At 49.0% G+C, this 13321-nt stretch overlaps 4 protein-coding genes across 4 annotated transcripts; 2 read left to right on the plus strand and 2 right to left on the minus strand.

The window, feature by feature from the left end:
* Positions 1-59: 59 nt before the first annotated feature.
* C8Q69DRAFT_443277 (putative Sterigmatocystin 8-O-methyltransferase) lies at positions 60-1418 on the minus strand (the record flags this gene model as incomplete). Its single annotated transcript, XM_028628901.1, has 4 exons — positions 60-819; positions 871-994; positions 1052-1178; positions 1242-1418. The coding sequence occupies 4 exons, from the start codon at positions 1416-1418 to the stop codon at positions 60-62; spliced, it is 1188 nt and encodes a 395-aa protein (XP_028486513.1).
* A 1190-nt stretch (positions 1419-2608) lies between these two features.
* On the plus strand, positions 2609-4624 carry C8Q69DRAFT_461505 (arginase family-domain-containing protein). Its single transcript, XM_028630251.1, has 8 exons — positions 2609-2870; positions 2936-3021; positions 3078-3245; positions 3296-3404; positions 3462-3588; positions 3678-3819; positions 3884-4031; positions 4121-4624. Exons 1-8 carry the CDS (start codon positions 2762-2764, stop codon positions 4381-4383), a joined length of 1152 nt encoding a protein of 383 aa, XP_028486514.1. The 5' UTR covers positions 2609-2761; the 3' UTR covers positions 4384-4624.
* Positions 4625-6225: 1601 nt separating this feature from the next.
* C8Q69DRAFT_518751 (putative small monomeric GTPase) lies at positions 6226-8177 on the plus strand. Its single transcript, XM_028633449.1, has 4 exons — positions 6226-6822; positions 6878-6979; positions 7027-7710; positions 7774-8177. Exons 1-4 carry the CDS (start codon positions 6548-6550, stop codon positions 7928-7930), a joined length of 1218 nt encoding a protein of 405 aa, XP_028486515.1. The 5' UTR covers positions 6226-6547; the 3' UTR covers positions 7931-8177.
* Positions 8178-10148: 1971 nt separating this feature from the next.
* C8Q69DRAFT_399988 (formate dehydrogenase) lies at positions 10149-11607 on the minus strand (the record flags this gene model as incomplete). The annotated part of the gene is made up of 3 exons (XM_028627877.1): positions 10149-11040; positions 11114-11289; positions 11443-11607. The coding sequence occupies 3 exons, from the start codon at positions 11605-11607 to the stop codon at positions 10149-10151; spliced, it is 1233 nt and encodes a 410-aa protein (XP_028486516.1).
* Positions 11608-13321: the final 1714 nt, after the last annotated feature.

A 13321-nucleotide genomic window follows, 5' to 3' on the forward strand; every position in this document is an offset into this window, starting at 1 on the left:
TCAACATGGCATCAACACAGCAGATTTCCTTTGGTAGATCTACCTAATAGTCGCCGCCCTCAAAGCTCGGCTTCCACGACACCCTCAGACACCCCGTCGTCAGGATAGTAGACACCGGAGACCTTAAGACCAGCTTCCACAAGGAGCTCCCGCCATTGTGCTTCAGTTCTCTCTCTGGTGCCGCAGAGGGTCATCATGTTGAAGTCCTGGGTCACCATCCAAGTGCCAGCGTGACGCTGCGGCACAATCAGCTCATGGATAAAGAGTCTGGAGTACCCCGGCTTCATCGCCTTAGCAAGTTGGGAAAGAATGGTAACGCATTTCTCATGAGGCCAGTTGTGCAGACACTGGCGTATATAATATGCGCGAGCCCCCTTAATTGGTTGCTCGGTCAAGAAATCATGGGCCTGGTATTCGATGTCTTCGACTTTGGGCGCGTGCTCAATTGTATCAGGGAGGTCTTGGACGATAAAGCGTCCAGGCAAATCCGGCACTGCTCGTTTAAGCGCAATGGCTTTCTGACCGTAGCCGCCACCGACATCGACAAACATAACTGTCTCTGGGTCGAAGTTTTGGGCCAATTTCTCCTTAACAGGGTATAAATCCTGGATGAGAGAGTTATCCTCACCCCACGTATTCATCATGACCCCGAAGCCACGAGCAATTTCCGGACGAGCCATCAATATTTCTAGAATGCCTTGACCCTGGGCTTCAAATGCTTGCTGCACAGCGGTATTGTTAGGATCAGTCGGGTCTGCAAATTTGATTGAAGACAGGAAATCTGGAAGGGCCTGGTATGTGAGATTCAAGAATGTGGCACTAGATTCCTATCTCAGTATCTTCTTTCCTGAACATTCAGGTATCCCTTACCAGTGGTCCAAACTATCCGCAAAAGTCTGGTTAGCAAACAGCTCATAAGACGGTGCAAAGGCATATCCGTCTTCGTTGACTTCTAGAATGGCGCCAAATGCCGCCAAGGCACGCAAGACCCGAGCTAGATTTATGTTAGTTATCGCAGAAAGATTTCATCGATGGATTGTCATAGTCTCACCGAGCAGAACTTCATCTGCACCAGTTGCTGCCGCCAGTTCTTTCAGGGTCTTAGGCCCGTTACTTTCCTTGAGAACTCGAAAGAGCCCCAGACGAGATGCAACGCGTACTGTAAGTTGTTCAATAGGCTAGGTATGGATTGTCAGTTTGGATACATGCAGTTACACAAGCATCAATGTGGATGGGCATACTTGAGAAAGAAATAGACGAGCGACAACATCTGCAGGTTTTTCCAGTGACAGTACCACTTTATTTGCTGCGTGCGAGATTCTCGCTGCTTGGCCTGGTTCCTTTTCCAACTCCGCAGGAGGGCTCTCAGCGAAGGCTTCAAGCTCCTCAAGCAGCTCTTGCGGAGTAAGCCTGGGCATAATGTCACGCTATTGATATTCAGGGCGTTTTATTGCAGAAGAAGGCAATGGAGAGTAGAAGCCACGAACTGTGTCTTCACTGGATTAATATATACAAGAAGCGGCCTTGTTAATATTCAGTCGTTTAAAAGAGGGCAAGTGCTCTGGAAAGATAATTTACCCCTCCAACAACTGAATGGCATCACAACAGTCCTCCCGGCTCATAAGCACTAGCGTAAGGCGACCACCGGGCGGCCCATACGAACCTTTGCGCACAGATATCCTCGAATTCGAATCGAATCAGGGTCGATTCATGTCATCACTGGTTGTCATCGAACATCTCAGAAGGGCGCCCAACCATGCACTCGACGACTACTCTAAACGCTGAGCATCGCTTGGTGCTTTTACCTATATCATTATTATTGTCTCTAGAGTTCCTCATTCGACATGAGAAGCCACCGCGGCCTTGATCACTGATTTATTCTCTGTGGGGTTTCCCAGTTCAGCCTGGTTGTTGGGATGGAATTCGTACTTGTATGAGTGTTTGTTTTTGGGAGCTGAAAGAAAGAAATTCACGGTTAGAGCCATGTATCTTGTAGAAACCTCAGGAAAGGGAAAAGAGAGATGATGTACGAAACAAGATATCAAAAAGTCTGCTAGACTGCTCGCTATTTTGAGAGCCATCGGGGTTTCTTGGTTTAAGTATGCTTCGGACCCCATGAAGGTGGGTCAATATGACCATTACAGACACTTAGTAACAAGAAAGCTTTGATTCAACGTTTCAACTATAGGGTCGAGGTGTCTACTTTGAGCAATGGGTGATTTGGGACATTCAATAGTTAAATGGTAGGACTAAGTCTGCGAAGGGAGGTGCTGATGTATGTACCACACGACCCAATGTCCGGATGCCGATGTTAAAATCCCAGTCATTTCGACAAATCAGTTCCGGTGGACATAAGGCTCTGGATGTTACCGACCACTGATCGCATTGCTGACTCTCCACAGCTAGCAAGATACCTAAGCTTTTTCATTGTAAGCTGCGAACTGGGATTGTAACAGATCTCCTACCACTATCAACACTATGGTGTAGCTACTGGCACCCTCTTACTATGACGTTGTTGAGTATGCATCTTTCATTATTTCTTTACGTACCTTTCTTCAAATCTTTCTACTTATATATAGTGTCACACATGGGACCTCTCCGCGATAGGATGTATCATCGGCGACGGAGCGGCCGATGCATATCAAGACGCGATAAGAGCAACATGTCAGATAAGCCATTACCTATTTATCACTGAACCTCAATGCGCAGGGCATTAATGTCTTTGAAATATTCCTCATCTGAGCGCTGGTAAAGAGTAGAAATGATTTCTTTAATCGGGCATGTTATACTCTCGATCCTTTACATTGCGCTTGGGGCACAAAGCGAGTCGACGCTCAATGTTGGTCCACATTTTAAGTACAAGATTGAAGGTACATGTTCATATAATCATTGAATTGGCTCACCGTTGTTGACAGTCATCATTGGATCTTCACAGATTTGTCCGTAGACCTTCCATTTTCCCAACCAGTAACGTTTGCGCATTTGGAATGGCAGAGATGTCTTGCGCACTCTCATAACGAGGTATATGGGATTTGCAACGGATCCACAAATGCGTTCAGAGACTAAGAGATTGAAAGCCTCTTGACATAGCTATATTGGGTTTCCCATACGACACGTCGACATCTTACCGTCCTGGTGCGAGATTTGGACCTCGCGGTATCCGTGCAGCTTCGTCGCGAGAAAAAAAGGGTCGAAGCTATAATTCACCATGGGGTGTCGATCCTTTCGAGCAAGGGCTTACCATTGTGAGTTTCCTACAGACCTTCAGAGGGCACTTTGCTAATTCCTGGAATAGATTGATTGTGGCGATATACCTATTACACCGTTCGATGCAGAGCATGCGTTCAAGCAGATGGAGCAAGGATATAGACAGATCTTGTATCACAAGACTAGTGATATCTCTGGTCAGTCCCTTCCACTAATTTTCATAAAAACTCTTGACATTAATCACTCCATTCTAGATGGTTGGAAGCATCCCCGGATTCTTTCTCTCGGCGGTGACCATTCTATTGTGCTTCCAATTCTCCGTAGTTTGAAGACTGTATATGGCCCAATATCTGTCATCCATTTGGATTCTCATCTCGATACGTAGGTCCCCAGGGCTGACCCCAACATGGCGTTTCCTCTATATCGTGATTGACAACAGGTCCTTTTCAGTGGCTAATGTGGATATGCAGGTGGGATCCCTATGAGGGCTACATTGGAATCGCCTCGAATCAGTCTGCCATAACACATGGGACATTCTTCTGGCATGCTAGCCGTGAAGGATGTATCAGCAAAGGCACAAGCGTCCATGGTGGTTTACGGACAAAGCTTTTCGTGAGTAGCTAGCTGAGTATAGTATCATTGAAGCGTTTCATTGCTGATATTGGCGCTATTCAAGTCATCCAAGGACTACGAGATCGATCAGGACGTGGGTTTCACGTTGATCGAGGCTCAAGAGATCGATGACATTGGTGTGAAGGGCATTGTAAACAAAGTCCGTACTACTGTGGGAGACACGCCAACGTACCTCAGTATTGATATCGACGGTAAGCAAGCTTGTCTTTTGGTCCATGTCGCTCCATCAAATCGTCTACCGTTCATCTTTTGGGACCATCGTGCTGAGAGATAATGGCAGTTTTGGATCCTTCCATTGCGCCAGCTACTGGTACTCCCGAATCAGGAGGCTGGACAACGCGCGAATTGAAACGCTTCATCAAGGGTCTTGAAGGTGTTCATCTAGTAGGCGCCGACGTGGTCGAGGTCTCTCCGCCGTACGACACTGTAGCGGAAACAACTAGCATTGCCGCTGCTGATCTTCTGGTGGATATTTTGGCATTGATGGCAAATGATAAGGACTTTGGGGGAGACGTGAGGGGTACCATGAAAGATGAGTTGTAGGAGCAACGGTAACTATGTCTGGCATGCGAGAGGTCCTTGCCAACAGTTTCCCTATCAAGAACATCATGAAAATTTCAGACGGGCCCTCTTATGCGGCATACAGAGCAATAATAGCAATCGAAACTTAAGACATGCTGCTTATTTAGGGCAACCAGTTCTGGTTGAGTAAGAATTTGACATACGTCATCGGCGACCCGAGTGCCTCGCAGATATACTCTACCTAATATATAGGCGTTTATTGCCAGAAGTACCATTTCCAGAAGCCATATTCCCGGACAATGCAATTAAAACTGGTCAAAAATATTCTCTGATCTCGCATGATAGATAGAAATACTATCAAAGAATAAGTTAGCTCGCAGGGCGTTTTCTTTGTCCAACTGATTCCCCTTTCACAGACAATCTTACTGTGTAACACTTCTGACCGCTCTTGAAATTTGAACGCCAGAATTAGGCTACTGATCTAGTACAACGTCGCTCAGACCTAGAGGAGAAAAGCCCTCTAGGTATGTCGGCACAGCATTGGTGATTCGGGCAAGGGTGTAGTCTGCTCCAGCGAAGTCGAGTTATGCCATAGCGAAAGAGCTTTAATCGCGGAACAGAGAAAGATCCACGGCTGGGGCCTCTTTGGGCCCAAATGACCCTGTGAATCGATCCTGAATCCCTACGTCTGTATACAATTCCGATACAAGAGCAGACCTGGATGTTGTGCGGAATCGGGAAAGTGGGGACAGCTGCCGCTTCTGCCAAGCCCGTCGGCAGCCAATTGAAGCACCACCACGTTTAATCGTATCACGACGTCTCGGCCTGTTGCAAACTGCCGGCTTCTTAGTGACGGCTTCTCTGGTTCAATTCTTTTTACTGACCTCAATATTCCTGTCTAACCCATTCCTGTAGTGGTTGGACTGCTGCACCTTTAGAAATCCTCAGGCTCAGCAAACAGAATCTCCACCGGTGAAGGCATTTAATACCCGCCGCCTTGTCCGTGTCACCCGCTTTCCAGCTCTGTGGATGATATGCAGGGATATCCTTGAGATAGTCTGTATGATCATTCTAGTAGGCTTCTCTGGCTGTTCCATACACGTGTATCTTGGAAGCTCCTGTCTTTCGGCCATGAGTGGACATACCTGAGCAGCTGTGTTTTGCTTTTTGCGTACATCTCACCAATCACGTACACTGATCGTCTCGGCGACATCGTCGTCCACACAACAAGCCTGATTCTTCAAAGACGGCTGGGGAATTTGCCGCCGTGATTTGCTCTAAGCTTTCTTCACCTTCCCAGGCACAGGACGTTCTTGGAAGAAGACACAGCCTTGGACCATCCAGCTTCCCTTCTCCACACCTGCTTCACGCACTCAAAATCCTTCCGGCCAACAGCATCATCTAGCGGTATGTCTATCTCTGGTTCCGCCACGTATTGGATCTTCTGTCCTTGATATAGCTCCTTGATGGGCCTTGCTGATATGATCCGCATGAGAAAGCTCTCGACAGGTCGTCTTGACTGGCGTTTGGACTCGCGAGCACGAGACAGATAGCATAATGGAGGTAAGCGATCATGTTCAAACCCGTCTCTTGGTTTCTGTTATCTGTTTTATTCCTTTTTTTCGAGCCTCCATCGAACCTTTTATTATTGGTGCCTGGGTTGCTGTCCTGTACCCGCGCGTACCGCCAGCGGATCCACGTTGATTGATGGGGTATTCCTATCTCTGATAAGCCTGTGATTCCCTTTACGGACTTTTGTCTTTGCATCTGTGGTACTTTCCTCTAAGGCTTGACCTCGCGAGGAGCGTTGACGAGTCTTCCCATGGGCTGGCGCGTGTTCTCCTGATCTCCTTGTTTCTTCGTTTGCGTTTGTGCCTCGAGAGCCTTCTTCATCCAGTTGCTAGAAGCGAGACCTTTGCGTTGTGAGAAAACTCTCATGTCGCCGTCAAGTGCAAAGGTCATGATGTTAAGTGCTCCTTTGAGGCTACAGCCATTTGACATCTTGTCACGGCAACCCGGAGTTGCCAGCACGTGATGCGTATGGGAGTATTCACGACAAAGATCCTCAGTCTTGCTAGTGTTATAACTGTCTGAAAGCAAGCTACACTCTTCTTTCCACTGTCCATACCCTTATCTACAATCACACCCCCCTCCTGAGTGGCTGTTCGCTGGTCTGTTCGCTGGTATGTGGCCATCCAGGATGCCAATACCCCCGGCGCATCTAAACCGCAGGAAGGTGTTGCCGGGTCCAGAACGTCACATCTACTCAGATACTTCCCTCTTGCATGGAGAGCCCCCAGAAGTCAAGACAGGTGCACAGCTAAGCCTTGAGGAAACCTTACAGGGATCGAGCTCCAATCAAGCCCTAGCGCAGCCAGGGCAAGCCAAACCTGGCCAGCTCGCTGGACACCCGAAGCTACGTGATACGAAACCGCGTCTTCTGTTGATGGGACTTCGCAGGTAAGACCAAGGGTGTGGATATGTTCTGAGTATGGCAAGGGCTGATCCCCACCAGGAGCGGCAAGTCGTCTATATCCAGCGTGGTCTTCCATAAGATGCCGCCTACTGAAACTCTGTTCCTGGAATCGACTACTCGTATTCAGAAAGACTCTATCCAGTAAGTATGTATGATCCTTATGTGCACTCCCATGCTAACTGGTATAGCTCTTTCATGGACTTCCAGGTCTGGGACTTTCCGGGACAGCTGGAGTATCTCGAGCCCTCTTTCGATCTTGAAGACATCTTTGGCTCACTGGGAGCTCTGGTCTGGGTCATCGATGCTCAGGACGACTACTTGGACTCGGTCGCACGTTTGAACCGCACCATCTTGACTGTCCAGCAGTACTACCCTAACATCAACATCGAAGTCTTCATTCACAAGGTCGACGGCCTTTCTGACGAATACCGCACCGATACTTTCCAGGATATCGTTCAGCGTATCTCAGACGAACTTAGCGATGCTGGCTATGAGAACGCCCCAGTCCATTACTACCTCACTTCCATCTATGACTACTCGGTTTTCGAAGCGTTCAGCAAGGTCATCCAGAAACTGATCCCTCAGCTCTCAACTTTGGAGAACCTGATCAACATCCTTGTCAATAACTGCGGATTCGAAAAAACCTACCTTTTCGACGTTCTCAGCAAAATCTACATTGCATCAGACACTCGTCCGGTCGACATGGCATGCTACGAGATGTGCTCCGACTACATCGATGTCATTGTTGACATCTCGGAGCTCTACTCCTGGGACCACCCGGACCGCAAGCCAAAGGGCGACCAGATGCGCGAGGCAGAGAGTCACGTGATGCTCCATGACGGGAGCATGATTCATCTCATGGAGATGAACAAGTAGGTCTCCCTTCTGTATTCCTATTTCCTCTTCAAGATCATGTTCGTACTGACTCTGTCCAGGTACCTCTGCCTCGTCTCCGTCATCCGCAACCCGGAGGCGGGCGACAAGAAGGGTCTGATCGACATGAACTGTCGGACCTTCCAGAATGCCCTCAATGAGGTCTTCTCCCGGAGCTGGGAGCAAGACGGAGAGGGAGAAGCAGTTCAGCAGGAGTGAACGGGCCCCCGAAATGGGGAAGAAACCGGCCGGTGGTGTAGTTTGGTACGGCACGGAGACGTCGCTGTCAGAAAGGACACGCGATGAATGTCGGGTCTCGTACCTGGCGCTCGTCGCGTGTCCTTTCTGGCAATGTTTCCTCCGTGCCGTACCTTAACACCGTTTTGGATGGCCCCCCGTGGCCTGGTTTAAATGTATTATTTGAAACGACAATACCAATTTGCTTTTTTTTACTCAGGCATTGTAGTGCTATAATTTCAGATGGTAGTCTTGCACAGTCCTTCGAAGCGTGCCCCTACGATATCGGAAGATAGGAATGCTGCCCCGACTGCGACAGGAGCTGGCAACCAAAATCAACCTAAGGCCTTGAGTGCTCTCTACTAAGCTTCCGCCTACGTCTCTCCCTGAAGGAACACAAGGCGTAAGAAGGCAGACTCTCGAGATAGCAACTAGAGATAAGAACACAGATTCTTGAACCCCAACATGTAATACCAGTCATCATATACCATACGAGCAACCAGGCAGGTCAAGTCATCCATCACCCCCATTATCTAGTCATCTCAATACCAGGAAGAGTTAACTAACTATACTTAAATATCTCTATTCCTCTTTCCCCCCTTTTCAAGTTCCTTTTCAAGTATTATTTCCCCTCCCCTATTCAGGCCATAAAGACTATATCAATAACGTAAAAGAAACCACTTCCCCCTTTCAAACCAACCTCATAACACATACAAAGAATGTCTGTGCACAGAATATTCTAATTCAGTTACGTACAATAGATAGATAGATCTAATACCTCATTGTCCTACAAACCACCTAACGAACCAACGAATCAATAATCATCTATCAGTTCGCATTTTTGCAGATTGATCCTCTCCTCTCTTCTCCTATTATTCCAGTTAATCAAAAAAACACACCTACTATCCTAAAACAATCACTAGACTATTATTATTATTAACTTAGGTAGTGTACTTCTCTCCCTACGCGGGGTAATTTTTCCTCTTAGTACAAGTCTACAAGATACCTAGGTAGTTAGTAAATAATCTTAAACTAATAACTACCACAGGAGGTTACAGTACTAGGTATTTACCCCGCTAACCAACCCTCAACTGTGGACATCGCCAAGAAAAGGGAAGAAACAGAAAAAGAGTTGGAGCTTGGAGCTTGGAGCTAGCTTTGCCGATTATTGAAAGTTGTTGGGCACTCCGCACCGGGGTGGGTTTTTCTTCTTTTCCCCTCTCTTGTTGCTTGCTGCGGCTAGTTAGCTTACCTTACTTTTACTCCTCCCCCGCGTTTTTGGGGGGTTGCGCACAGCGCACTAGGTCGGGTAGGCTGGGGTATTTCCGTAGTTAGTTAGCGAACTATTATTTACTGCATACCTAGGTAGGTAATAGGTTTTTGGACGGGATTTGGGATTTTTTTTTGGAGGTCGTGATGGGATTTGGATAAGGTTAGTTAGTTTGTTTATTGTATAGTAAGTAGTCAAGTACGTACAGGGTGAGGATGGTGATATCCTTCGGGGATTTACCTACGCTTGGGAAACGACGATGAGATTAACTCGATAGAAGTATTTGAGTATTCCCAATCTGCTGATTTAAGATATCCTACGCATTGTAATGCTATTGATTTTACCGTTGAGCGCTATCGAAACTATATAATATTCTACATACGTTTCAGATACGGCAAATGGGGTAAGATATATATATATATATACATATATATATATGTGTGTGTGTGTGTAACTAAAATTCCACACGACGCGAATACTCTGCAGTATGCCGCAATCAAATAGCGCATGATATACATACATGTGTATGTATGTTTGGTTATAAACTGCAGAAATAAACCTGGCACCCTGCATTAATGGGAATTCCATGTCCCTGTACACTACATGTTGCTCACGTGCTTCAAAGCGATATGGCAGGCGAGGTTGGTAGCTTACTAAGGGTGGATCCAGGGTGACAAACCAACTAGGGAATGGCTGTGGAGAAATCAATAATAACGATAGTGGAGACTACATAGGAAAAACAGAATTTTTAAAGATTATTTGATCTGTTCAATTTCTATATGTATATATATAATAATAATAGTTCATGAATCAGTGGGCCCCCTTCGATCTCTACTATCGAGTGCTCAGGATGAAATTCCCAAAGTCCAGTCCAGTGGAAGGTCGTTAACGGGTCATGATATATTTAGAAAGAGGTCACGCTCAGGGCATTTAAGCCTTGTTGCGCTGACCGTAGGCCCTGGTGACGTAGTCACCCTTGTGGACGATCAGGTCCTGGGGGCGGTAGTCCTCACGGCCGGAGAAGTAGCTGTCCAGGATAGCCTTGGTACCCTCCGCGTAGCGGATCTGGGCATCGATCGAGGTACCGGACATGTGGGGAGTCATGGCGTTGCCGCCGCCCCACGGGCCCTGGACGTAGCGCAGAGGGTGGTCCTTGGGAGCGGGCTGGGGGAACCAGACGTCACCACCGTATCCGCGGAGGTGGCCGGACTTGATGGCCTCAGCAACGTCCTCCTTGACGACGATGGCGCCACGGGCGGTGTTGACGAGCCAGGAGCCCTTCTTCATCTTGGAAATGAGGTCCTTGTTGAAGAGACCGCGAGTCTTCTCGTGGAGAGGGCAGTTGATGGTGACGACGTCGCACTGGGCGAGCATCTCCTCGAGGTTCTCGACACGGCGGCAGCCGATCTCCTTCTCGACCTCGGGGCTAAGGGGCTGGTAGTCGTAGTAGAGGAGCTCCTTGCAGTCGAAGGGCTTCAGACGGCGCAGGACACGCTCACCGATACGGCCGACAGCGACGGTACCGACGACCTTGCCCTCGAGGTCGAACTCGTTCTTGGCGACAGCGGCAACATCCCACTCGCCCTTGACGATCTGCTCGTGGGCGGGGACGAAGTTGCGGACGAGAGTCAGGATGGTCATGACAACGTGCTCAGCGACGGAGACGACGTTGCAGCCAGTGACCTCAGCGACGGTGATGCCGCCGTTGGTCTTGTTGGCGGCATTGAGGTCGACGTGGTCGGAACCGACACCAGCGGTGACGGCAATCTTGAGCTTCTTGGCCTTGGCCAGACGCTCAGCGGTCAGGTAACCGGGGTGGAAGCTGTTGTAAAAAGCAATTAGATGAGTTGATGTTCCAGTTTGAGAGAAAGGGGTCGACAGGAGAGAACACTTACGGAGTGGTGATGATGACCTCGGCGTCAACGAGCTCCTTGTCGAAGGTGGAGTTCTCACCATCCTTGTCGGAGGTGGTGACGAGGGTGTGGCCCTGGTCCTCGAGCCACTTGCGGATACCAAGCTCGTTCTCGGTGGTACCGAGCAGACCGGGCTGGTCTTTGGCGTGGACGCCACCCTGTTTGGCATTATTGTCAGCAATTGGGTTTGGGGAGAAGGTTGATGGTCAACCGCATTCGACACGAAAACTCGATGTTTTTCTCGCCGTCGACGTTCGGAATGACCGGTTGGCCATATAGATAGCGGTGGTTGGAGGTGATGGGTGACTTACGTCATAGAGGACCATAAGAATCTTGGCCTGTTGCGAGGCAGTAGCTGTTAGTGTGCGTACAGCAGAGAAAGGAGACGCTGTCGGGCGCGCAAAGGCTGCCTTGGAGGACAGCAGCTGGGCAGCAGGACGCCGCAGCTGGCGGGAGAGAGAGTGGATAAATACCATTTTGAAGGATGATGAGATTCCACTGAACTGTAGTAGTAGAGAAGAAGGAGGTAGTTAGGATCTGAGACTACAAACGACCTCTTCCGACGGGAGGACGAACCCTTTAAATAATATCTGTACGGGGAAGCACGTCGTCAGCAAGTGAGTTCAAGGGGCAGTTAAGCTTTCCCTGAACATTCGATACGGAAGCCCGGATGGGAGAAGAAGCATCATGGCAGAGGAAGAGCGGGGCAGCGGGGATCAGAGAACAAGCTGAGGATCAGCCCAGCAGGAAGAACAAGCTGGAAATGAGATCAAGGACCAGGCCGGAAGCGGGCAGAAACAAAGTAGCGATCTGACGACAATGTCCAGGTAGGTATGTACAATACTGTACAAGGGGGGCTTTTCCCCCGACGGTAGATGCCGTGGAAAGTAGCAGAATGGGGCGGCAAGAAACAAACTAGTGTCACATTCTTCCCCCAATAATGATAAAGTACATACCAATGAAGATGGGCGATCAGATCGCGGACTGAGATCTCAGAAAGATCAGGAGATAGAAGAGGGTTGTTGTTGTTGTTTGGAGAGACTGGAAACTGGGAAACCGGCCGTCCAACCGGGCATATATATACTCAAAATTCCCACCGGGTCCTGAGCTGGAGACTTGTCCCTCCGGTCCTGGTCTACACCACCATAAGGATAATTCGCTGTTGGAAGAGCCAGTTGGGATACGTTGGCATTCGATTAACCCCTCTGGCCAGCCCCTCCATGGTGGAAAGAGCCCCTCTACGATACCCCTCTGGGAAGCACTAGGTAGAAGACCCCTCCCAATGATGCTACCAAGCTGCCAATGTCTGTGCTGAGGGCGGCCCCCCCACCGTTGAGATGGAAACCATCGTAGACGTCAGGAAAGTTGTCGTGGACGTGGATACTCTCGTGGATACTCTACAGATGGACTTGGACTGGACTGGACTCTAAACTAGAGTGGGTTGGGTTGGGGAATCTCCGATCCACGGCCTGTAGAATTGGTACACCGGCAAAAAAAGAGGGGAGAGAGAATAATGATAATCGCCAGTGTATGATACTCAACCGCCTACTACCATACTAGAGTACCATACGGAGTTGGTGCAACCCGGATGGGCAGCTACAATCGCGCGCTTGAGGCTCCACCGAAGCTCTCTCCGCACGAGGCACGTCAACGGGGCGTCAGTATAGTTGGTTCTAATTACCCAGTCCGGAGGAGGAACCCTCAAAGTCGCGTATTCAAGACACCTCGTGGACGTCGAAGAGCGAAATTGAGCCAGAGGTCGGTCTTGTCTACACAGTAGCCTGCAATAACCGGGAAATCTAGACCAGATGCCGGGTTGCAGTATCATTTCATATTGTAACGAATGGTGGTGGTAGTGGGAAATGCTTGTTCGCATGCGGGGTTGCTCCAATTACTTGGCATTTAACCACGTAGATATCGCAGGAGGGGCTCACACGGGGCTCACGACGATTGAGCAGCAGGCCACCAGACCAGAGGAAAGACCGAGCCCGTCTGTAGCGTTCGCAGCCACTCGTCTGGAATCCGCAGCAGGAACTGCGTGGGGATGCTGTCTCGATTTCCGACTATCAACTCTTGGTGTCTGGAGAAGATAGCCCAAACGGGCAATGATATCACGTGATTATATTCGCCTCGTCCACCTTACGTACTCCTCGCGCTAGTCTGTATAGGGCCTAGTTCCTTACATGAGGG

This window comes from Paecilomyces variotii, assembly GCF_004022145.1.
Source record: "Paecilomyces variotii strain CBS 101075 chromosome Unknown C8Q69scaffold_3, whole genome shotgun sequence".
In the NCBI taxonomy this organism is placed as follows: domain Eukaryota; kingdom Fungi; phylum Ascomycota; class Eurotiomycetes; order Eurotiales; family Thermoascaceae; genus Paecilomyces; species Paecilomyces variotii.